The sequence below is a fragment of the Ambystoma mexicanum genome, chromosome 11 (assembly GCF_040938575.1).
Source record: "Ambystoma mexicanum isolate Mex_15411 chromosome 11, UKY_AmexF1_1, whole genome shotgun sequence".
NCBI lineage: Eukaryota > Metazoa > Chordata > Amphibia > Caudata > Ambystomatidae > Ambystoma > Ambystoma mexicanum.
Window position 1 is genome coordinate 1,273,115,506 of NC_090934.1, and position 24,472 is coordinate 1,273,139,977.

General features: G+C 47.2%; 1 protein-coding gene across 1 annotated transcript in view; it reads left to right on the top strand.

Annotated features, from left to right (window-relative positions):
- LOC138504844 (uncharacterized) overlaps positions 1 to 24,472 on the top strand; it is a 229,443-nt gene that overhangs the window by 167,658 nt on the left and 37,313 nt on the right. The window contains exon 7 of the mRNA XM_069625281.1: positions 7,114 to 7,300. Coding sequence (XP_069481382.1) covers positions 7,114 to 7,300 — 187 coding nt within the window. The remainder of the gene's footprint in view (positions 1 to 7,113; positions 7,301 to 24,472) is intronic.

The window sequence follows — 24,472 nt, forward strand, 5'->3', positions numbered from 1 at the left end:
GACAAACCACAAGAATATCAAAGAAGTAAGTTTAAAAAATGCAAGGAGAAAATCTTCTACCTGTAAAAACCTACCGAAAGGCATAGTCTTTTGTCACATTACAACAAAAGAATGTCTTTTTCGGTAAACAAGGGATACATGCCACAGCACCACCTTGCAAGCATTACTGGCAGTTTCGCCAGAGTCTTCTGTGACCTGACACGTTCCTTTCAGTGTCCAGACAGCAGACTGGTATCCCCCCTTTACTCCACAATCAGAACCTCTTCTACATTGACTTCACCAGACATTTACTTCTTCTTACCCTTACTCCGTCAGCAAATCTTCACGTTGTTATGGTGGCAATGCCTATCGTAAGGTTGGCAATTGCGATCTTAATGTTAGTTGTAAGGTTAGGGTTGGATTAAGTGGTAGGGATAATAGGGGGAAGAATAGGGATGAGAAGAGAGGATGGTATACAGGGAGCCCCACCCTGTAATGATGAAGGGATTGTTAAAAGAAGTGAAAGACAGAGAAGTAAAGGTATGAAGAGGTAAATGTGGCAAAGTGAATGTATGGTGAAGTGAATGCAGAAGAAGTAAAGACATACATCCCCCACAGCTTGACGCCCTCAAACCTTTTCTTCCATACCCATGACCCTTGTTTGATCTCACACATTTCCTTCCACGTCCACATCACTGGTCTGCCCTACACCTTTCCTTCCATGCCCATGGTTTTACCTTGACATGGGCATGGTTTTTCACCCATGCCCATGTATTTTGTGTGACCTCCTACACTATCTTCATCACCAATGCCTGTGTACATGTTCCAACGTCATATCTATCTCACCGATAAATGGGATCAACCCACAAACAAGACACTTTGCATTTTGTGAGGTAGTGCAGCAAAAGAATCTAACATCTGGTTATAATAAAAGAGTGAGGATGCTTTCCTAATTTTCCAGGTCCATGTCTCAAAACCGTTGGTTAAGTAAATTTTCCTGACCCACTCTGGGAGCCTCCACACAAATCAGTAGGGTATCTTCTTTCAGTGATTCAAGAAAGGGTGTATCAAAAAGGGAGGCAAACAAATGCAGAAGAAGCTTTGCTGGAGTGAGTTCATAAGTCCATGGGGGTACATTGTCCTAGGCCTGGTTATCCCTCATGGGTGCCCTTGAGTGTTTAAAAGTCCCTATACTTCTTTCTTGGCCCTGTAGGCCAGTAGGTCTGTAGGATCGTCTCCTTAGCTCCTTCTGGCCAGACCCTGTCGACCTCTTCCTCATGGCTCAAGGCCCCATGACTGCCTGAGGATTAGGCCAAGGTGGCAGCCAATGGAATGTCATCACCAGGCCCAGCCACAGAGCAGCCACCAGGTTGCTGAACATTTACTTTTGGTGGTTCTAGTTCCCTACCTTTCTCAGGGCTCTAATATGGTCCCCACCAGCCCATCCTGTTCTGCCTCCCTCACAAGCAGGCACATCCCTGGGCTCAAGGGGTCTCTTTCTCTGCACGTTTCCTTTTAGTTCCTATCGCTGAAATCCCCAGCACCTACTTGATGTTCTACCACATGCTCGTACCTCCAGCCGCGTACTCACACCCATTTCATACAAGTTGGTTCCCTTCCCTAGTTCTGGCTCCAACTCCCTTTTCCCTCTTGTGTCCTCTAAATATTCTATCACCTCCTCCTTGGTCTTTTGCCCTACCTCTTCCTTCATCAACCTGACTTTCAACCATTTCCTATATGATCTCCTCCTTTTTCTTGCCCTCTACCACCTTCAAGATACCATCAGCTTCCTTCTCCTCCCCCTTAGCTTTTACACTGCCTCCTCCTTTTCACTGATGCTCACCATCCTCCCTCAACCCCTCTTTCTACCACATCTCCCTCCTCCTCTCCTCCACCTTTACTTTTACCTCCTCCACTCCACACCCAATCACCTCTCACACGTCCTTACCCCGGTCCGCCTCTCTCCAGTCTCCTGCCTTCAGGTCTGTCTCCCTTGCAACTCCTCTTTCCTCCAACACACCACCGCTTGCTCCTGCTCTGTCTCCAAACTCCCACCTTCCTCTGCAATGGCCTCCCTGTTATTTGGATCTGGCCTCAGCCACTGGGATGGTCTCTGTTACACATGCTGTAGGTGTGAGCTCCTCTTTGGCAGTACATGGCTCCTCGGCTGCTCAGTTGGTATTGGCTCCACTCCTTCCCATGAGATGCTTTTGCTCAAGCCACCATATTAGAGAATCAGAGCTTGCCAGTTTATAAGAGAATGACTGCAGCAGTTTAATGCCCCTCCATCTAACCACATATTCACAAGCTGCTATTGAGAGCCTACACATTCTCACTTTCCCATGAATGCTTTGGTGCCCTTGTGGCTTGATTGGCTAGTTTTATCTTGGAATCACTGCATTTCAGGATGAAAGATATGTTCTTAAAATAGAGTACAGGATAGCATGCTGCCTTAAATGTATAGCCTATGTGAGGAACAGGAGGGTGTCCTCACTTCTTTGACCCCGGTGGCCTCCTTTCAGGTGGCCAGGGAAAGGACATCGCTTTTGGATCTTGACCGTGGGGGTGGATATGCAAGGGAGGATCACCTGGTTGGAGGGAACTTCGGGAGCGGGGAGAGGATGTCCTTTGGTGAGACATGGTATCCCCCATTCCCTTTTCAGAATAAACGCCCTATCCCCCAAGCCTTTGTAGGTTACTGCCAGCGCTTTCTCTTTTGTAAGGAAGGCATGGTATCAACAGTAAGACAGACACAAGTGACCACAATTTAAGGGTGTTTCTTGACCTTCAACAAGGGTATGATAAACACCTATCTAATCCTAAATCTACTTATGGGAGCAAGCTACGACCATCAACTAATAATAATGCCGTCCTAGTGGTGTCTTCTCAAAATAAAAGGTCCTATACTAAAAGAAACTATTGCCAATCCTTACCTCTAAATACAAAAAGTGTGGGGCATAATGTCACAAACATAAAAAAGTGTTCAAAATGATATGTCAGAAGGTTCTGACTGTTGGCCTCCCTTCCCCACGCTCTTAGCACTGGACAAGGTGGTTCACTCAATCATAGCACAGTCTCAGGCTTCTTTAGCATGAGGAAACAGTTCAATCATAACATCAGGACCTTCTGTATGTCAGTCTCTTCATTCAGAGGGCCTGATGCAACCAAACAAAAACGATAAGTTATTTTCCTCTTTGGATTGCTACAAGTATTCACTTTAGGTGTTTCACTTTTCACCCGGATCCCCCTCAGTTGGGTTCAGATCTCTTTAGTACAATGTTCATTCCCTTTTGTTCCCCCTCAATCAAGCTCAGATCTCCTTAACACAATGTTCCTTCCCTGTTGATCCCCAACAGTCGGGCTCAGATCTCTTTAGCACAATGGCTGCAGGATATTCTTTGGCATGACTCAACGGTTCACCCTGGATCCCCCTCAGCCAGGCTCAGATCCCCTTGTAAACACAATTAGTCTCCCTCAGTCAGACCAATTTCAATCAAGTATCAAAGACTTTTGAATGTGCACAGGGTTTAGCTTGACCCATTGCAGGACCACTTCGATTTTACAGTCTGTTTTCGGTCTCGCCATCTTTCGCCTTGTATTAAACTGCCATCTTGAAAATGCTGCTTCATCATGTGCTTTGCCTCACTCAGAGTGTGCTCTCGTGCTCCGCCTTTTATCCGTTTGGGGAAGTGCGATGGAAGTCAGGTGGGTGTAATGATCAGTAATTGTGTGACCCTGCCTGAGCATCGTGTTGAGACATGTCAGGTATATGGCTTGGGTGTTAGTCCATTTTCCGTCACAGTGAGTTGTCCGGGAGAAAGTGTTTGTGTCAGAATAGAGGTGTGGGGGGTTGAATCCCTATGTATCCCACCTGGTAGGATGAGGTAAAGGTGTTATAGCCAAGGGAATACTGTGTCTCGCCATCAGGTGTCCCACTTCCACTCCCCGAAGAGCCCTATCCAGGTTACCCTCCCACACTGCTCCTCCCCCAGGAACTGGATCCAAAAGCGATGGACGTGTCATGGCCACCTAGATGATAGATCCCTGGGGACTAGCGGGTGAGACACTTTCAGGTTTCTCACACTTATCTTCCCTTCAAACTGTCCCCCAGAAACACCACCTCAACACTGGGACGAGGAAGAGACCATTTAGGAAGAAACATCCTCATTTGGGCGAGACAAACACATATCAGCCCTATATTGATAATACAGACACACATCAGTCAGGTACCAAGACGAGGAGGAGACAACACAGAGTTATGCACACTTCCTTTATTAATTCAAAACACCACTCCTGTACTGAGACAAAGAAGAAGGCTTTGGAGGTGTACAGGTGGAACAACCAGGCACGTCCACCTAATGGATTCCGCCATGGTCAGGCAATCGAACTTAATGACCCACACTTGAAGTCACTTATCCCTAAGGGATATAACAATCCTTGCTGCACAGCACAAAGGGGAACGGGCTGGAGAGAAGGAATCTGGAGACACCGGAGCCAGGAGCTGTGTCGAGCAGGGGAGAGAGATACCGCGGCCGAGGCCGGCCATAAGAAGTCCTGCTACCCTGCTTTCCAGGTACATACAGTAGGAGCTGTGTTTCGCCCAGGAATTCCAGCTGCTGCGGGAAACGAGGAGAGCAAGCAATGCTCTCTCTGGCTGCCACAAGGGAGGCGAAGCTCGTGGAAGCTGTAAAGCAGACAGAGGGGTGAAAGAAACAGAAGAGAGCTGCTGCATGCAATTGGTGAGTGGAAACAAACAAGTGAAACACTCATATGGGGGTGCTTGGGGAACTTGAAACAGGTACATTTGAATGCTGAACGAACTGAAAGTTATTGTAAGTACTTTTTAATGCCGAAACAAGTGTGTTTGAATACAGAACGAACTGAAAGTTATTGGAAGTACTTTTGAATGCCAAAAAAAGTACTTTTGAATACCAAACGAACTGAAAGACATTATAAGCACTTTTGAATGCTGCACAGAGAAAAAGCAAGTTTTAAGCACTCCTGAGTGGAATGAAAGAAAGGTGATGCATGTAGCAGATACTACAGAATGAGGAGTTTCAGGCTCATGTATTGGTAAAGCCAAGAGAATACCAAGAACGTTATGAGAGGAGAAACTAAGTAATGGCCAAGGTAAAGGAGTTCAAGGAAGTGCAGATTAAGAGGAAGCCTGTATTGGCTAGAGCCAGAAGAATGCAGAAAAGTGTAACAAAGGGCATGGTGGCCAACCAAGCCATGGTACCATGTTAGAAGAGTGTGATACTGATGAAAGAACCATGCTTCACTGTCAAAGGAAGGCAGTGGCCAATTGTTAATGCAAAGCAGTCAAGAAGGGGTATCGGTTGCATGACTTGTAATGGGTGGACAGTGTGGTCCGACAACTGTGCCTAGACCGAGTGCCCTCTGTATGGAAAAGCCAAGGTGAGTATCCATAACGAAACTTGCATTTTGCAGCAGCTGCTTGTGTGATTTTGAAGTCAAGAAACAGAACAATTTATGTGAACAAGTGAAAAATACTGATACTAAAAGAACTGGGAAGTGTCCCAAGGAATTATGTTGTTTTGAAAAGCAGGACTATTTGAACTCTTGGGGAAGGCAACCCTGATACATTGTGAACTTTTTTGAACTTGGGGAAGGGGAAGCTGATTACAAGAGCTGGGAGAAACTCAGAACTTTATTCTGAACACTATTTATTTTGTTGCTGACATCTCTACACATTGGGCCTCCTTATAAGTTTGCTGGTCTGGTAACAACGGTACCGGTAAGCTTGCTGGTGCTGTTGTTACCGGACCGGCAAACTACGAGTTTTGCTTGCAGGTGCCTGGCGGGCATACCAGCATTCGCGAGCAGAGCATGTCCATTCACAAATGGTGCCGGTGCATCCAACCTCCCCATTCCCATTGAACCCTACAGGGCTCAAATTGGAATGGGGAGCATTGTATTCCGTCGCCCGCAAATGGGCAATTACCATGCAATTACCTGGTAATTGCCTGTTCGCGGGCGCAAGAAAAAAAATTATACCAGCGGCTGCCCCGCTGGTCTCATAATGAGGCTTATTGTATACAGTTAATTGTGAGGGCACGTTTAGGTTTTGGACACAGACCGATATTTGTTTTGGACCTCCTGACACAGACTATCCTTAGTTTTCATCAAATACAGGATTTCCACCTTAGCATAGCAAGTTAGGCCTTGCTCCATCCTACATTTTAAGTTAATAAAAATATTGAGAACCAATCTTGAACCCGTTGTCTGTGTCTACTTCATGATGCCTTGACATCTCCCATGACCTTTCAATGTGAAGAACCCCTGCCCTCAACATGGTAGATAACATCCATTCCTAAGAACTGGCAGGAGACTTCATCAGACAACCCATCTTTCATGCCCACTTCCATAGTTTAATCTCTGATGTCACATCATTTTGTTCATTTCACATGTCCTTTGTATGGTGTATTGCATTCCTTTCTTCTCCCCCTTCCCTGCTGAGACTGACTGCTGCGTGCCTTTCAATCCTGACCTCTGACTAAAATCTTCTTCAACAAGGTCATGCCTATGACTCTTTAATGCACTGTCGTTCCACAACCCGTTGAGGAGGACGATGAGACCCAACATCCAACAGTGCATCCCCATAGAGGGTGTTGTTGATGCCTTGAGCTCTGTCGTCACCAGCATCGATAATGACTACACCCTTGACAGCACCTTATTGAGAATATATCATTGTGACTCTGTCCATAACTATTTCACCTACGATGATATCATTATTCAACTGGTTGAAGCCATATTAGAAGGGTTTTCTTAAATTATCCTTCCAATCTCTGTTGCAATACAGAACCTTCCAATAGGAGTCATTTTCCTGGACCATAGCCACAATGCTTCCAAGGACATTGGTGTTTCTGTAAGTCATAACTAAGCACCGCCAGTCGAAAATCCTGTCCAACAAATTGTATGTTCTTGATCAAGTCCCTTTGTTCTTTCTCTGGGTAGTTGGATGGTGGCCTTAAAGCTATGTGTTATTCAAATAGAACCAGTCCTTCACCATGTGGCCCTCTTTCTATGAGATTTCTTAGTAGCTACTAGTTCTTTGCATGAGGTTCTTCAAAATGAAGAGATTTTGTAACAATCCACTATTTTTTCTTATAGGGTCTAAATGAGGATGATGGTGATTACCCGACCCAACTAACCTCCATTCCAGAAGATCAATTCACCTACTACACAAAGGAGGATCGACTCGCAAACAACTCAGAAGATCAACTCACCAACAACTTGACAAGAGATTTAACCTACCCACAGCGCCGGAGAATATCTTCTATCTACCTTCAACGTGGGGGTACGTTAAGAGAAATTACCTAATTAAGAAGAATGATAATTAATGAAAAAGTGCAAAAACATGCACAACTGATTCTGCAGGTAAAGAACGCTACATTTGCTTTTGGTACTATTTAGAACAACATTTCTTAGTGAAGAAAGAAAATAGAATACAGTACAAAATTGGTCCCAGATTATATCAACAGTGTCAGGACTGGTCATGCAGGAGAGAGGGCACAGGGGGACGCCACCTAGGCCTATGTAGACAAGCGTGTTGGTGTGTTTGCACTCACAGCTATAGGTGGGCGACAATTCCCTCCCAAAGTTAATATGTCAATTTTCTTGGTTATGGGAAAATAAAAGGTTATGCATCTCTTTTATAAATCTTTCCACAACGTGGAATTTATTTTGAAATCTCCCCAACCCCCCAGCACAAAATATGCTGTACGGGACCCGCTTCCACGTCTCAGCATTATCAAAGGCTCTTCTATGGTATTGCGGCCCATCTGCGAACTTACCTGTGGGGGCATTAACGGTATCATTGGCATAGGCAGAGATCTGTTCACTCTTCCCTTTAAGACTTTCCTCATGTTTATAGTCGCCCATCTGAGCCAACACATAGACATGTATCCAGTGGTGACATGTACATTTCCAAACAGGTGGGGCATGAACACTGTACCTGCCCTGAATGGTTGCGCACTAATGAGGGAAATATCTAATCTGTCTCCTCTCTTTAAAGTAGAGTCTGGATGAGGTGTTCAGCCCCCCAATGCTATCTTTACAATAATAGATCATAAATGATACAATGGCCGGCATCATTTTATGCTGGAATGAAGACCAATGGGTTTACAGGCAGCTCTGAAGGAGAGCACATGAGATATTCCAGTACTTCAAACGCTACTTCTGCCAGAGTAGGCATGAGTATTTCTCTGAAAGCAAATCATTCAGAAGCCCTTCAGAAAATTGCCCATCTGAGGAAATATGAACAATCTTATGGATCCCTCACTGACACCCTGCCTAAAGTCTTCTCCCAGGTGGCCAGGGAAAGGCAGATGCTTCCTGATTCCAACCCTGGGGGTGGTGTACTGCGGGAGTAAGGAGATGCCATGGGATGAGACACAGTGTTTCTCCTCTGACAGGAAGACTCTTGCCAAGGTACCTAAAGAGGTAATGGCTTATTGTCATTTTAATGTCCCTAAAACTCATGAAGGAGCTAAGGTTTTAAGACCTGAGCAAACTTTACCAACATGGCACCTATCCACTCATCCTTACTAAACACCTTGCTCAATCCCAAGGGTGCAATGTAAAGGAGTATGGAAATGTTGTCTTCAATAAAATACCTTCCTCTAGAACAGCTAATTCTCATGGTCCATCTCTTAACAACTTTAAGGGAATTAGATCTACCATTGCAAGTAACTCAAATGTTGAGAAAACTAATTTTGCTGAAAGAAACTACAAGTCACATAATTGCAAAAGGACTGAGTCTAGAAGATGCATGCAGTTGTAGCAGTCAGGCAATTAGGCCTAACAGCCATTGTAGCAGACAGGCAATTGGGTTTAACAGCCCACAACTGAAGGAACCTGGGGCATCAAAGGCCCCCTCAGGTGCAGGCAAGAAGAAGGAGCGGAAGGAGCTGGAACATTAGCTGGAGTGCATGCTGCAGCACTGGAAGTAGAAGGAAGGAACGAGGCTGGCAAACTGTCAGGGTTTTCCTGGGTTCCTGTAATATATGTAGTTTTCTCTGTGGTTGGGTTTGGTTTGTTTGGCCTTAACTTTTATCTGCAGTGTGTGGACAGTCTCCCAAGCCAGGATGGTGGTTTACATCTGGCACCCTGATTTGCTGGGGAGAGACAAAGGGCAGTGGCTAGACTTTCATTGTCATCAGCCCAGCTGAGAAGACCTACTGTTCAGGAGCTCCATTACTTTAGACCAAATAACTTTGGGCATCTTTTGGAATTATGAAGTAAAAGCCTTTGAGTCTGGAGCAGAGGAGAGAAGCAGGCAGCAGTTTAAGCCATCAAGTTTCCAGCATAAGCTAAGTGTTCTACCGCTAATGTTCTGGATAGACTGTCTAATTCAGTTTGTGAAAAGCTTGTCTTTATTTTAAACAAAGGCCCCCATTACGATACTGGCGCTAAACCATGGCGCTATTAGCACCATGGTTGGTGCCGGTATCTTAACAAGTCCGCCAATGTTCAATGGGGAATTACCACCCCATTCCAAGGTTGGCAGGGTGGTAATTCCCCATTGAACAATGGCCCTTCCCCATTCCCATTTTTGCCCCATAGGGCTCAATGGGACTGGGGAAGGCGGTAAGTACGGTACCGCAAATTGCGGTACCGTACTTACCTCAAGATTCCCTTTGCGGGTCCCTACTTTAACAGGTGGTCTAGACCAGCCGTTCAGGTGGGGTCCCTCAAAGGGACCTCGTAGTAAGGCGCTAACTGTTTAATGGCGCCGCAGCTTTTTACGGCGCCGTTAAACACTTAGCACCAGGGTCCTAATGAGGGCCAAAGTGTTATATTGTTGTTGCTCTTCAACAAGAGAGTACAGAGTGGAATGTATAGTGATGTCATGGGTGGAACAATCTATGTGTATATATGAATCAAGGCCAAGGCAGTCGTTGGTTGTTCTTTGATGAAGATGGACTGCTGGGGGCCTGTGCGTGTATTTAACATGAATAAATACCCATAAAAAGAAGACACGCGTAAAGAGCCTTCCTCACAAATGGCGATGTGGATTTAAACAAGGATACAGACTCCCAGGAGCAAAGGTTCAGGAGTCGTTGCGGCCACTGTGAATGCTGCTCCTCCTGCCAAGAGCCTTCCAGAGTGACGTGGTGTGCAGCAAGATGCACCCAACGTGGTGCACGGATAACTTGTAAACGTAGGAGGAGCGGCGTTCATATGAACTGCTAGCGCATCCGTCTACCTCAAGCTGCGTACCAGCGTGTGCTCGAGTGACTTATCCAGAGAAAGTATTGCAGAGGCGCTGGAAACAAGTACGGTAAGCAGCGCGTACTATACGGTCAATGCTGAAAGAGATTTCCCCAAGCGAACGCATGCGCAGCAGCGAAATTCTTCTTAATTATCGGTTGCGTGGACTTGTCCTTCTAGCCAGGCAAACTCGTGCGCAAGCGCATACAGCTGTTAAACCTGCATATGCAATAACAGGGAATAAGGCGGCGCAGCAAAGAGCTGCCAAAAACGCATGCGCAGTAGCAGTTTGTACTGTCGAAGGGAGCCAGGCGCAGCGAAGGATTGCTAATAACGCATGCGCAATATCGCTTTGCATCGGCTAAAGAAAGCAGGCGGCATTCAGCAATAAGGCTACAGAGGGCAAAACAAAGTATGCAGATGTAATTCAACATGTGGACAACCTTATTAAAAGATACAGTGCACTCTAAACATGTAATAAATTATTTATTTATTTTCTTAAACTTTTTTTTAAAGGGAATGGGAGTGCAAATTACTGATACAAAGCTCAAGAAGGAACACGGGCTTGATAGACCTAGAGCCAACATAGCTAGCCTTTACAAGGCTAAAGAAAGAACACAAGTATTGAAAAGAGTTTGCAACGCAATCACAGCACTATAAAGCTGAAGAAAGAATCAGTGGCAGATTTAAGGCAAAGGGCCCCGTGGGCAGCACCTGACACAGGGCCCTCGGTGGGCGGGTGTAGTAAATTCTTATAAAGATGACAGGAGGCTGTCGGTTAGCTTGATGTCCTTTATTAACTGGGCGACATCTGCTGCAAACATATGCACATAAACGTGCCAAAACAACCAGGCAACGTGCCTGTTAACAGCTGCAGGGCTGGGGGGCTGGGGTGCCTTGTGGTGCAGGCCCCAAGCCCAAATCTCGGAGGAGCTGTCCGGACGCGTCCTGATGCGCCCACTGCCGCTCCCGTAATGCGCGCGGCGCGCGCAGGGGCGGTCGTGGTGCGGCCGCGAGATCTCGCGAGAGTGGGGCTCTCGCGATATCTCTACACACCTCCCCTGGGTAATGCAAAGGAAGTTCATTGCAAGACATAGTCTTTGTATCTCACCGGTCTTCTGTGCTCTCTACTGGGTCGGCCACCTTCTCCGGTTCGGACTTCCGTCTGCTCCTGTTCTGGTTCAGACCTGGGTGTTTCCGGTTCCATCTCTGTTTCTTCCCTCTCTCTGTCGTCCCTCTCTGGCTCGTGTTCTTCCCTTCGCTCATAGTCTAATCCTCCTTCCGCATGTGATCTCTCCGGGGTCCTCGCTCTTTCTTGTCTCTTCTGATAAAGGGCTACTCTTTCGAGATTCAACGTGCGCCCATCTTCGGTGCGAACATGGTTGGTTCCCCTGTGACTCACTTTGATGGGTCTGCTGAACCGCGAGCCTGTGATTTGATCTTTTTTTGGCAGTCTTATTTTGACCCAATCTCCCCTTCCCATGTCTGATGCTTGCTTGGTTCTTCTTCTTCGGTCACTCCATGTTTTCATGCGTGCCTTGCTGTTTTCAATTCCCACACCACCTCTGACATGTCAACTGCTTCATCCTCTCTTACTTTGGACAGCCATGGGGGTATGAGCGTGGAGGCTGCACTCCTCCCTCTCAACATTCGAAACGGGGATATTTGCGTGATCCCGTTGGGAGTGAGCCTGTGGGCTGCTATGGCCTCCTTGGTTGTTTTCAGTGGGTCCATTCCAGAGGCTGTGGCTAGTTGGATGGCCCCTTTAATGAACCTGTTGGCCCTCTCTACGAGCCCATTGGCTTGGGGATGATACAAAGCCGCTTTCTTTTGGCCTATATGGTGCTTTCTCAGGAATTGTTCCATGTCCCGTGATATATGTTGTACCCCATTGTCCGTCACTACCTCCTTGGGGAGTCCTTCCCTTTGAAAAATTTCAATGAGGACTTTGATTACTGTTGCAGTGGTGATGTTTGGGACGAACTCCGCCTCGACCCACTTGGATAGGTAATCTACCAGCACTATGCCGTACCGATGTTCTGGCGCCATCGCCTCCAGGGGTCCTATCAAGTCTATGCCCACTTTTGACCACACCGCTTCTGGTACTTCTGTGGGAATTAGAGGTGCCTTTCTGACTTTTAATCTTTTGTCGCTATTGAGGTACTCATGACACTGCTCTATCATGGTGCGAATCTCTTGGTCCATGGAAGGCCACCAGTAGGCCTCTCTGACTCTGTGACGGGTCATCGTGTTTCCCAGGTGACCCGCATGGGCTCTGCAGAGAATGGTTCTCCTCATGCCTACGGGTGGGATTATCTGGTCCGTTTTCATTATTATTCCGTCCGTTTCAGATATCTCCTCGGCCACCTTCCAATAGGGTCTCATGCCTTCTGGCATTGCTTTTTCATCGGGCCACCCTTCCTTGATCCAGTCTCGGATTTTTGCCATGGTCGGGTCTTTTCCGTCTTCTTCCATCCAGTGTTTTTCACTGAGTTCCAGGTAATCAGGTGCTTTTATATCAGTGATGGATGCCACGATGCACTCCCCTTGTAGAAACGTGGTGGCCTTGTCTTTGCCCTCTGGCAGTCTCGACATGCAGTCTGCCTGCGAGTTCTTCCATCCTGAGATGTGCTGCATTTCAAACGTGTACTCCTGCAGTTTTGCTGCAATGCGTGCCAATCTGGATGAAGACACTTTTGTGCCTCCCGGGCTGAGCATGTGGATGAGGGGTTTATGGTCTGTCACCAATTTGAATTTCGTGCCCCACTTATATGTTCTGAAATGTTCTACCGCCCATGCACATGCCAACATTTCCTTTTCTATGGTGGAGTAGTTCTGTTCCGCCGAGGACAAAGCCTTCGAGGCAAAGGCTACCACATGTTCCGTGTCTCCTTTCTTCTGCGTTAGAACGGCTCCTAGTCCATACGCACTGGCATCCATGGTGATTACTGTCTCCCACTCTGGGTTAAATGGCTGTAAACACGGCGCTTCCATGATGTGCCGTTTTATACTTTCGATCGCCTTCTTTTGGGGTTCTTGCCACAAGAATTCCAAACCTTTTTTGAGGAGGTCACGGAGTGGTGCCGAGGTTTCTGAGAACTTGGGGATAAATTTGGCGTAATACTCCGCCAGTCCGAGAAATGATCTTACTTCATCTTTGCTTGCTAGTGGGTTCCGGTGCTTTAATTATGGCATGCATCAAGTTTTGTTTGGGACTAATCCCTTTTTCTGAGATTTTGTACCCCAAGTACTCGACTTCTTTCGCTTTGAATACGCATTTTTCATGGCGCAGTCTCAGACCTGCTTCTTGCAGCTTGTTCAGGACAGTTCTCAGTGTGGCATCGTGTGTCTGTTCATCCCCTGCGTACACGAGGATGTCATCCTGAAAATAGGCAACATTTCTGACCTTCCGTAGCATGACGTCCATCATGCGTTGGAAAGCTGATGCCGCTGACGATAAGCCGAATGGCATCTTGGTGAACTGATAGGTGCCAAACGGTGTGATGAATGCTGTGAGAGGTTTCGACTCTTCGTGCAATTGTATTTGGTGGTATGCGTTTCTCATATCCAATTTTGAGAATATTCTGGCTTCTTTCATCAACAGAATGAGTTTGTTTATGCTCGGTAGTGGGTAGTTGTCGGTGATGACTTCTAAGTTTAAACTGCGAAGGTCAATGCACACTCTCAGCTCTTGTGAGTTGGGCTTCTTTATGAGTACGACCGGGCTCAGCCATTCCGACGCTTCAATTTCTTCAATGACTCCCTCCACTCTCATTATGTCCAATTGATTCCTGAGCGTGTCTCTTGCGGTTGCTGGTACTGGCCTCACTCGATGCTTGACTGGGACGGCACTCTTCTTGAGCATTATTTTATGGACAAAGCCCTTGATGTGTCCCGGCTCCTCCGAGAAAAGTTTTGGATAGTCACTGTTGTCAATGGGCCCGCTCCTCGCACCGACAGACAGTACCCGGTCTTCTGTGCTGGGGTCCAGTTTGATTTTCAGCTTGTCTTGGTCGTCCCATCCCAGCACTGCTGGGCCTTCATGACTGAAGTAGACTCTGGTGATGGTTTCTCTTCCCTTAAACTCCACTTTTCCATTGATATATCCCAGTAGTTCGACTGACGCCCCACCGAAAACTGTGGGTTTGTGTCGTGTAGTGAGAACTTGGACCTTTTCTTTTCCCACCATTTCTTTGTAGGTTCGTAGGGGTATGATGGTGAGGTCCGACCCGGAGTCCGCCATGACTTTTGTTTCTAGGCCGTCGATTTTGATTATACAATGGGGCTTTTCTCTTCTCGCCCTTGTGCTGTTTACCATAATGACGGTGGGTCTCCCCTCCTCTTCTGAGGACGATTCTCTCTCGATGTTGCGATCTGTGTTTACGCTGGTAACTTTCTTGTTCCTCCATCGACACACAATCGAAAAATGGCCAATGCGTTTGCAGATGGAGCACTCTTTATCTCTGGCTGGGCACTCCCTGTCAAACGCCAGGTGTTTCGTGCTGGTGCACCTGTGGCATTTCAGGGGTTCCCCTCTCTCGGGTCTGGTGTCTGTCTTTCCTTTCTCGAGTGAAATGCAACCGCTTGAATTTCGGTGGAACTCTGTGCTCCTGTGAGTTCTCTTCGTCTTCCTGCTGTTTCTTCGACTGCTCTGGCAATTTCAATCGCTTTCTCTAGCTGTAACTCTTTCTCCACTATGAATTTATCTTGAACTTTCCTGCTGTTTGTGTGGACTACCAACATATCGCAGATGAGGCTCTCAGCATTGTTGCCAAAACTGCACAGCGCCGCCAGTTCCCGCAGCTTGGTGACGTAATCGTCAACGGGTTCTGAGATTTCTTGTTTGCGGCTGTAAAAACGTATTCTGTGCAACACCGTGTTTTCTTTGCTGGCAAATCGCTTTACGATTCTCCTTACTGCCTCCTTAAAGACATCATCGTTGTCACCCGCCACCGGAATCGGGGTGAGACTCTCAAACACCCTCTGCCCTTCCACTCCCAGGGCGTTAAGTAACATAGCCCTGCGCCCTGCCGCTGAAAATCCAGCCCCTCCCAGTGCCTCCACATACGTCGTGAATAAGGGTTGCCATTGCGGCCACGGGATGGCAGGTCTACCTGGAGTTTGCAGGAAGGGCGGTGGTGGCGTCGCTCCTTGCATGTTCTCACGTGGGTTGTAGTGGTGATCCTCATCGTCAATTTATGTAGTAAATTCTTATAAAGATGACAGGAGGCTGTCGGTTAGCTTGATGTCCTTTATTAACTGGGCGACATCTGCTGCAAACATATGCACATAAACATGCCAAAACAACCAGGCAACGTGCCTGTTAACAGCTGCAGGGCTGGGGTGCCTTGTGCGCAGGCCCCAAGCCCAAATCTCGGAGGAGCCGTCCGGACGCGTCCTGATGCGCCCTCTGCCGCTCCCGTAATGCGCGAGGCGCGCGCGGGGGCGGTCTTGGTGCGGCCGCGAGATCTCGCGAGAGTGGGGCTCTCGCGATAGCTCTACAGCGGGTCATGGAGGCGGAGCTTTGGGTGGGCGGAGTTAATTGTGGTAACAAGTGCACAATGGCAAACTTTAGGGACAAAAGCTATTTTTTATGAAGTTGTCTTTATTACAGTGACCTAGGGGTCAGTTACGCTCCAGTCGAGCTTTACCTTTCCGAACATTGAATCTCTCTCGGACTCCTCCTGAAGCTCAAATTAATGACTTTCAACTTTGACCACAGACAGTAACATTTCAAAAAAGACAAAAGCAGATTTCTCTTTAGTTTATCAGTGTCCCAATTATGCTCCATTGGGGGGGTGAAGGGTTGACAAGCAGCAACCCAGGGTAGCAACTGCTGCACCATGCGCATGATGCCCTTGTACACCCATTTTATCTCAACAGCAAGTTAAGGTGGCGAGTCACGTGTTTGATCCCTAAATAGTCACGTTTCACAGAGGCCCATCCATCCCCACAAGTCCACCCTTTCAGAGAGGGGTGTTGCTAGATTTGGAAAAGATCTGGGCTATGCTAATGTCGGGACTGTCTGGACTCGAGGCTAGCTAGTGAAAGGAGGCGTCCCCCGCCAGCACGATCCTCCCCGCAATGAGAGACAATGATGGACTCTCCCAGGTAGGGAATAAAGCCAAGACAGAGTGCGGGTGAGCTTAAATGGGAGTTTATCAATCAGAATAGGGCATGCAAAGGACTCTGCAAAACTCCGAGAGCGCTCTGTCTGACAATAGCAAAGACAGGCGTATATATTTACAAAAAACGTCATCAAAACCTACATACTATAGGGGGCACAAGTTCATTGGGATTGGGTGGCGACGTCTAACTATAGGTGCTGCTGCGGCGTGGTTGGTCTTGGCTGGAGGACGTCACTGGTCACCCTCGTGGGTTGGGCTGGGCCTGGCAGGTCGGCTTGAGTTCATCCGGGCGGTGTTGGTGTGCCGAGGCGGCCTGTGGCAGAGATGAATGCCTTTCCTGACTTACTTGCCCTCGGCCATGCACACCGCAGTCATTCAGTCATTTACACTGTTATTCTCTTTAGTAAATCTTCCAATAGGTTATTTTATAGGTTAATGCAACACAGGAGGAATGCACCTTGTGAGTGGTCTGGAGGTAATACATCGAGGCCTGGTTACCCGCGTCCTGCTGACCGGGGCCATAGGTCGAGGGGCTAAGCTTCGGGGCCTGGGACGGGTGGTACAGGTCTTTCTGTCTTGTTAGAAGTTGTTATGGATGTTCCGCTGTGTGTTGTCAAAGTGTTGGGTGTCCTGATTGCACAGGGCCATAAGTCTAAGACGGTCCGGTGGGTTGTGGGGTTTACGAGGGGGCGCGTGAGTTTAGACAAAGGTTTACTGCTGTGCTGTAAATAATGCAGGTTGCTGGTCGCGGCCTTGGGTGCTGCAGTGGGGCTACAAATCTTTGAAGCGGCTCCAGTCTGGTCGGGGGAGGTGGGATAGCGCAGAGCGGGCCTCTGTTCTCATGTCTTGGCAGCCTTCGCAGGGTGGGAGGGGGAAATGGCCTTGTACGCATTCACAAAGGTATCTCCCTCGTGTGTTGCTGAATGTAGGTAAAGACATCACAAACATTTGAACACTTTCTATAATACTTATTCAAAATCACTTCAAAACATGCATTTAAACTTTGCTGGATGTGTCTCGATTATACCCAGTCCGAGCACCATATTTGTACATTATGTTCTAGCAGCTACAGTATTTTAGTTACATGCATATACATTCGCAGTAAATGAGGTAGTAGTTGGGTCGGTGGAGTACATAGAAAACGACCCGCCACTGTACGTGACGGTGGTGGCACATAAGGGGCTTAGACATACACACATGATAAGTGCATTCTCGCGCATCCTTTACATGAGTTCATAGTATAGTTGCATTCGCTTTCTCGTATACTCTAGCAGCATTAGCTTAGTTATGGCGCAAAACCATGGGAGGTAGGCTGCCCAGTGATACACGCAACAAACAGATCCCTGGAGCGTTCCTTTATTATTAGCATCCACCTGTAATGGTGTGAGCTCGCCATTGCTTATATCATGGGAGCATGCTCTCTCATTTTAATACATTCTACAGGCTTTTGTAATATAAGAGATTTTGTGGAAGAAAGCATACTTTGCAAGTGGTCTTGACATTAATATATACATATATATAAAGACTGTCTGCCATCAGATGACCATTTTACCGTTCTTCTCATCGTTCAGGCCTGCTGGCCGGGTCATGCTGATAGTGATAGTACACTGCGGGAGGTGAACGTGCTCGCAGCGGATCTGCCAGGGTGCTGCGGCAACAGGGATGAGACTCTCCAAGGGTTGGGGCCGCGCTACAGTGCGCTGAGCTCACACCATCTTTACCGGACAAAAAATGGTTTCTGGGCCTAGCCAAATTTGTGTGGCAATCAATACGTGTGGGCAATCGATACGTGTGGGCAATGTCTCCAGCGGGTGAGCCCTCCACCTCCTGAGCCCGGGTGGCATGAGGGAACGCCCAATGAGCCATAGCCCTCACCTGGGGAGAAAACGCAGGCGAGAGGGGTCTCCTGGACCAGTCCTCCCCTACATTTCCCCCCTTTCGTTACTTAAGTAACGAATTCTTTAGCTCTTCTATCCTCCTACATTCTGCTTCGTCCATAACCGCCTCATCCCATGCAGGAGTTCCTTTGATAGGCATCCATGCTCTGCACACCCCCCTTAAGCTCTCACCTCTCCTGGCGTATTCATCTGGAGTACACGTGAGATATATACACCCACCATCTCCCTCCAAATCTACCCAAACTTCCTCGTACCATTCTAGTATGCGGGGCTCTTTGATGGTGGTGTGCCACAGTTTATCTACAATATCCTTGTCGTGGTACATGGGCACCAGTTGGTACCTGGGTGTGTTATCTATCCCTGTTTGTATTTGTGCTTCTTGCATTGTTTTTATTGTACCGTGTGAGTTGCCCATTGTCACCATCATCATTGCACCATTTGGTACTGCGTTAGCACAGACTCGAAGACCCACCTGGCACAGGCAGAAAATCAAAAGGAGGAACACCACAGCTGGCATCAAAAATTTCACAGTTGTTCCAAGCCATGAGGGGACCCAGGAGAAGATGTTATCGAACCATGTACTATCTTCTGCTCCGCCTTCCATCTTCATTTTTTCTCCTAGGTTGTGGACTGCTTCGATCACATGGGACAGGGAGCCGTTCTCTGCGTCTTCAGAAGGTACGAAAGTGCAGCAGGCACTTCCTATTTTTCGGCAAACACCGCCGTCCATCGCCGTCAACAGGTCCAGGACATACCTGTTTTGCATGGTCATCAGTCGCAAGGCTCTTAGTTCGACCTTTATTATATTAAATCCTTCTTCAGTGTCGTTTGCCAGCTGAATCAATTCCCAACGGGTTATCTGGAGCCATTTTGCGTTTGCCCTTGCTTGGACACTTGATACGAGTGAGGCAAAAAATGTTTCTGCTGAGTTGAATAATCGATATTTGTCTGGGATCAGAGCCAATAGTTCTGATGATGCCTGTGAGATGTAATTTGATGCTCGTCTGTGACGGGTTAGCACCTCTCCCTTGCTTCCGGAAGACAGGACATACATTTGTGATTCTGCAGTTGGTTGGGCCACACTCTGTTGCGTGCGTTCCTGTGTCCTTTTGCTTCCATCGATGTGGCTTTCTGGTATCACCATTAGAGCTGAGTGCAGAGTGGCCATTGAGCAGCTGCCACTCCACGACGGGGGGAGGTGTAGGTATGCCTGGTTGCCACATACCCAGTACGTGTCCATAAGGGCCGCAGTCCCTTTTCTTAGATCTGGGATGGTGAGGGTTTTGTTGCACTTCTTGTTCGTCCCCATGGACGTTCTCCCTTCTCCTTCGAAACATAGTTCATAGTCTATTTCACTCTGCAGCTTGAAAGGCTTTTCGATGGGCGTAACCCAGGTTAATTTTGAAATGTGTTCCTTCCACATGGGTGTGCACGTTTCTTCTATCCATTGCAGCTTCACCGGTGCCACACCCCTCAGTGCTTCAGCTTTACACATTACTTCTTCGTCCTTCCACTTGTTGTCAGAAAAAAGTGTCCCTTCGATAACAAAAAATGGTTCCTTCAGACATACCACGCCTGCCGGTTTTGGGTAGCACGTTTTCTCGTTCTGTAGCATTTGAAAAGTCACTTCATGTGCCTGGAAGGTGCTCTTAATCCTGCATAACGTAAGATGAAGGAGACACTGGGCATCTATGACTGGCAACTCTTTGGGTAACAATACTTTGGGTGTACCTGATGCGTGGGGAATGAGGGAGCAGACATAACAGCTCTCGTTTGTTGTTTGTTTAGCTGTGGCACTCATATCTGCATACCACTTATTTGTTTGGTGGGGGTGTCGTGGGTCTTCCATTTTATCTAGACCTAGCCCAAAGTACTCATCATACTTCCTCCTCCCTGCTTCCCTCTTCCGTCTCTTATTCTTGTTCCTTTGGCGCTTCCCAACCTCCTGAACGAAGGGCAAAACAGACCCCCCTTTCCCCTTCCCGCCCCCCTTCACCCAGTCATCGTATAATATTTCATGTGTTGCTTTCATTCTTTGATTGTCTATGGCCATGGGGGCAGGTTGGCTGGTGGGGGTGTTATACAACCAGGATATGGCAGAGGGGTTTCGGTCATTTAAGCTGTGAGCATTGTAATTAGACATCTCAGGTGGGGACAGTGTGTTATTTTGCCTTTTACCCCTTGGCCCTCCATCTTGTGAGATGACAACATTGGATGGCGTAGTATAGTAGCCCCACACAAGTTTAGTTCCGTCCCATACCAAGAAATCACCTTCCCTTGTATTGGCATTGACACTTGCAGTTGTATTGGTCCCAGTAGTTGTGTTGTTCCCTCCCCCCTCGTTCATCTCGATAGAGATGAACGCTATGAACCAGTATGTAACCAGACCAAACATTAATGTAAAAAACAATATAATGCACGCTGATAGTCCACATTCATACGAATATATGCATTTCTCAGTTAACCACTCTCTAATTCTAGTAAATCTATCCGTTGCAGGCTGCCCGTTAGATGCCATGGAAGCTCCTGTTTAAGATATAAAAGTGCATTGAGTGCATACATGTAAGCATTTTGCTAGCACCATCAGTGCCAATATACATGTGAGGGGGAATGGAGGCTGGTGGGGTTACGGGGAGGGGTATCCACAGACAAGGGTGTATACAAGCTATAATTTGGCATTCCATTAAATATATATATACACACTCAACAAGATAAAAGTTAAAAAATTTTCTTTTTTTTTTTTTGTATCTTTATCAGTTCTGCATTTATTCAAGTTTAGTACCAACACATACACACAAGTTCATATTCAGTCATTCTGCTCAGTTGCATCGTTTGCTGTTGTCTGTGCCTCCTCATCTACCTCCTCTTGTACGTTGCTATATGCTTTCCGTACATCGGTCAGGTGCACCCAGTACCTCAACCCTTTGACCTTCACTGCCATGGGCGTACAAAATATTACTTCGTATGGGCCATGGAATCGTGGTGCATTCCACCGACGTACAAAGCTTCTGACATAAATCCAGTCGCCTGGCATTAGCTGTAGCTGTTGGCCTGGCTCCGGGACAGAGCCTGTTGCATTTCCCTCTTCTCTAGTGAAGGGTGGGGACAGTTGCTTTGATATCATGCGCGCTGCCCTTGTCAATTTCCTTAAGTAATCAGTGAACTCATCTCCCAATATCGCGGCGCTTCTATGAGCGTCTGAGTGTTCGCGCAGTGGCGAGTGTGCTGTGTTCATTCGTCTCCCAGTCACGATCTCGTGCGGGGACAAATGGTGGTCTTTGCTTGGCTGATTTCTCAATTCAAATAGCGCCAGGGGTAGGCAGTAAATCCAATTCTTCTTTAATGAGAAGCATAGTTTTGATAACCTGCCCTTCAACAGTCCGTTCATCTTTTCCACTACGCCATTACTTTGAGGATGATAAATTGAACATAATTTATGTTTTATTCCCAATAATGTAGTGACTTCCTTAAAAAGCTCATTCACAAAATGAGTGCCGTTGTCTGAGCGAATCACGTCACAAATTCCCCAGCGCGGGAACACTTCCCTTACTAGGAACTTGGCGGCGCTCTTGGCATCAGGTCGTGCGCAAGGTCCTGCTTCCACCCACCTCGAAAATGGGCACACAACCACGATCATGTATCATGCGCCATTACACCTTTCCCGCATATCTGCATAATGTATATGCAGTTCTTTGAATGGGCCAATGGGTTTAGGTATTGTTCCCCGGAGAGTGCGTAATGTCATTCCTGAATTGTATATTTGGTATGTTGTACATTCCATTGCCAATCGAGACACATGCTCCTGGAGACAGGGCACGAACCATTCTTCCTGTATTTCTGCTGCAATGTGCTGTTTGGTGTGATGTGCAGGGAAGTGTAGCTGTTGAAATGCAACCTCTAATAGCTGTATTGGCATTACCACTTTCCCCAAGTTATTTTGCCGCCACAGCAGGTCTGTTCCTGACTTGCTGCACCCTCGTTTTGTCCACATTAATTTGTCCTCTGCACTGGCTCCTTCCTGTAATTCTATTATTTGTGATATGGGCATCATATTATATCCTTCTGGGGGCTCTTCGTTTCTCTTGTTCTTAAGCATGTACTCACCTGTGTCATTTTTTGAAAATAGGAAGCCTCCTTGGCGGCAGCGTCCGCTGCCGCGTTCCCTAAAGACACAACATCTGTGTTGGATGTATGTGCTTGGCACTTTACTATTGCTACTGCTGTAGGGTTTTGCAGGGCCTCAATTAACTCTTTCAACAATTCTGCATGCTGTACTGGTGTTCCGTCTGCCCGCCTAAATCCCCTATGCCCCCATCTTGCTAGGCCTCCATGTACTGTCGTTGTCATGTAAGCTGAGTCTGTGTATATTGTCACTGCACAACCCTTTGCTGCATGTAGTGCTTCTATGAGCGCAATCAGTTCTGCTGCCTGTGCGGAGTAATGTGATGGGAGGCGGTATTGTACCAGTGTTTCATACTCACCGTCTTCTAACCTCACTACTGCCATGCCAACGTGTTTTTCTCCCGTGTCCACGTCAATTGATGCAGACCCATCCACAAAGTACACTTCCCCCTCGCTTAGAGCGTTCTCACACACCACTGTGTCCTCCCCTCTTTCTCCTGTGTAGGTTGCACAATCGTGGTTCTGCATGTCCTCTAGTGTACACGCTTCTGTAATGAATGTGGCGGGGTTCACTGTCTTGCATCTCACTATATGGATGTTGGCGCTGGACAATATAATCTCGTAGGCTGTCGCCCGCTGCGTGGTCAGTGTGCTTTTTGATCTCTCTAGTATTGCAAATAATGAATGTTCCACAAACAATGTCACCGGGCAACCCATTACTATGGTGGCACTTTTCTCAATCGCGAACGCGGCTGCCGCGAGTGATTGCTCACACGCGAAATGGCCCTGCATCACGGCATCTAAAGTACCACTATAGTAAGCCAATGGCTTGTGTCCTAAGGACGTTTTTTGTGTCAGCACTGCTGTCATGAGTGTTTCTTTGCAGTGTGAGAATAGGTAAAATTCGCGTCCATAATCAGGGTTTGCGAGAACTGGAGCGCTTGAAATCAAATCTTTTAATGTTTGGAAAGAGGAGCTCATCTCTTCCGTCCATTCCATCTTCCTGTTCTCCTGTTGGGCCACCTTTAATGCTTGTAATAGGGGCCTGGTGTATGCCGCATAATCTAATATCCATGCTCGGCAGTAATTGCACATTCCCAGGAATTTCTGCATGTCTTTTACTGTTGTGGGTTCACCTACTGATCTTATGGCTTCTACTCTGTCTGGTATTATTCTTTTCCCATCTTTTGAAATCAGCTGTCCCAGGTACAGGACCTCTGTCAGACAGTACTGTAGCTTTCCCTTGTCCACTTTGTACCCCTTGTTGGCCAGCAAAGTCAATAATGTTATGGAATCTGTTCTGCATTTCTCTTCGTTTTGTGCGCAGACTAGTAAATCGTCTACGTACTGAATAATGGTGCTCTCAACTGTTAGGTTTCCTAGGTCTTCATGTAATACGCGGTTGAAGATGCTCGGGCTCTTGCAGTATCCCTGTGGTAATCTCCAATGTTCATATCTTTTACCCCCCAGTGTGAAGGCGGTAAGGTATCTACTCTCTTCAGCCAGGGGTATGGAAAAAAATGCGTTTTTCAAGTCTACTACTGTGAAATGTGATGCCACTTTCGGGATGCTGCATAGTATTGATGCAGGGTTCGGGACTAGAGGGAACTCCTTCTGAATTACATCATTGAGGGGGCGTAAGTCCTGTATCATCCTCCAAGACCCCCCTTTCGCTTTTTTTATTGGATAAATACAGGTGTTGCATGGGGAGTTCGAAGGCACTATTATCCCTTGTGCTAGTAGGGCATTTATTGTCTCTTTTATCCCTTCTTCAGCTTCACCAGACAAAGGATACTGTTTAACTCGCGGTAAAATTGCTCCTTGCTTTAGTTTTATTACCACAGGTTGTACTCCGTGCAGCAGTCCCACATCATGGGGGCCTGTTGTCCATAAGTTGTTTGGTACGAGCCTCATGTCGTCATCAAAAAATGACGGTGGTGCTCCTATCACTGTCATCAATTGGACGGGGGTCTCCCTTGCTTGTATTAAAATATCACAGGGCATCGCTATTTCCATTATTATCTCACCATCCCCTTCTGTGTCTGAAAAGAGATCCTCATCTGTTACCTCTCGTAGGGCGATGTTGGCGTTTGTGCACAGTACTGTGCG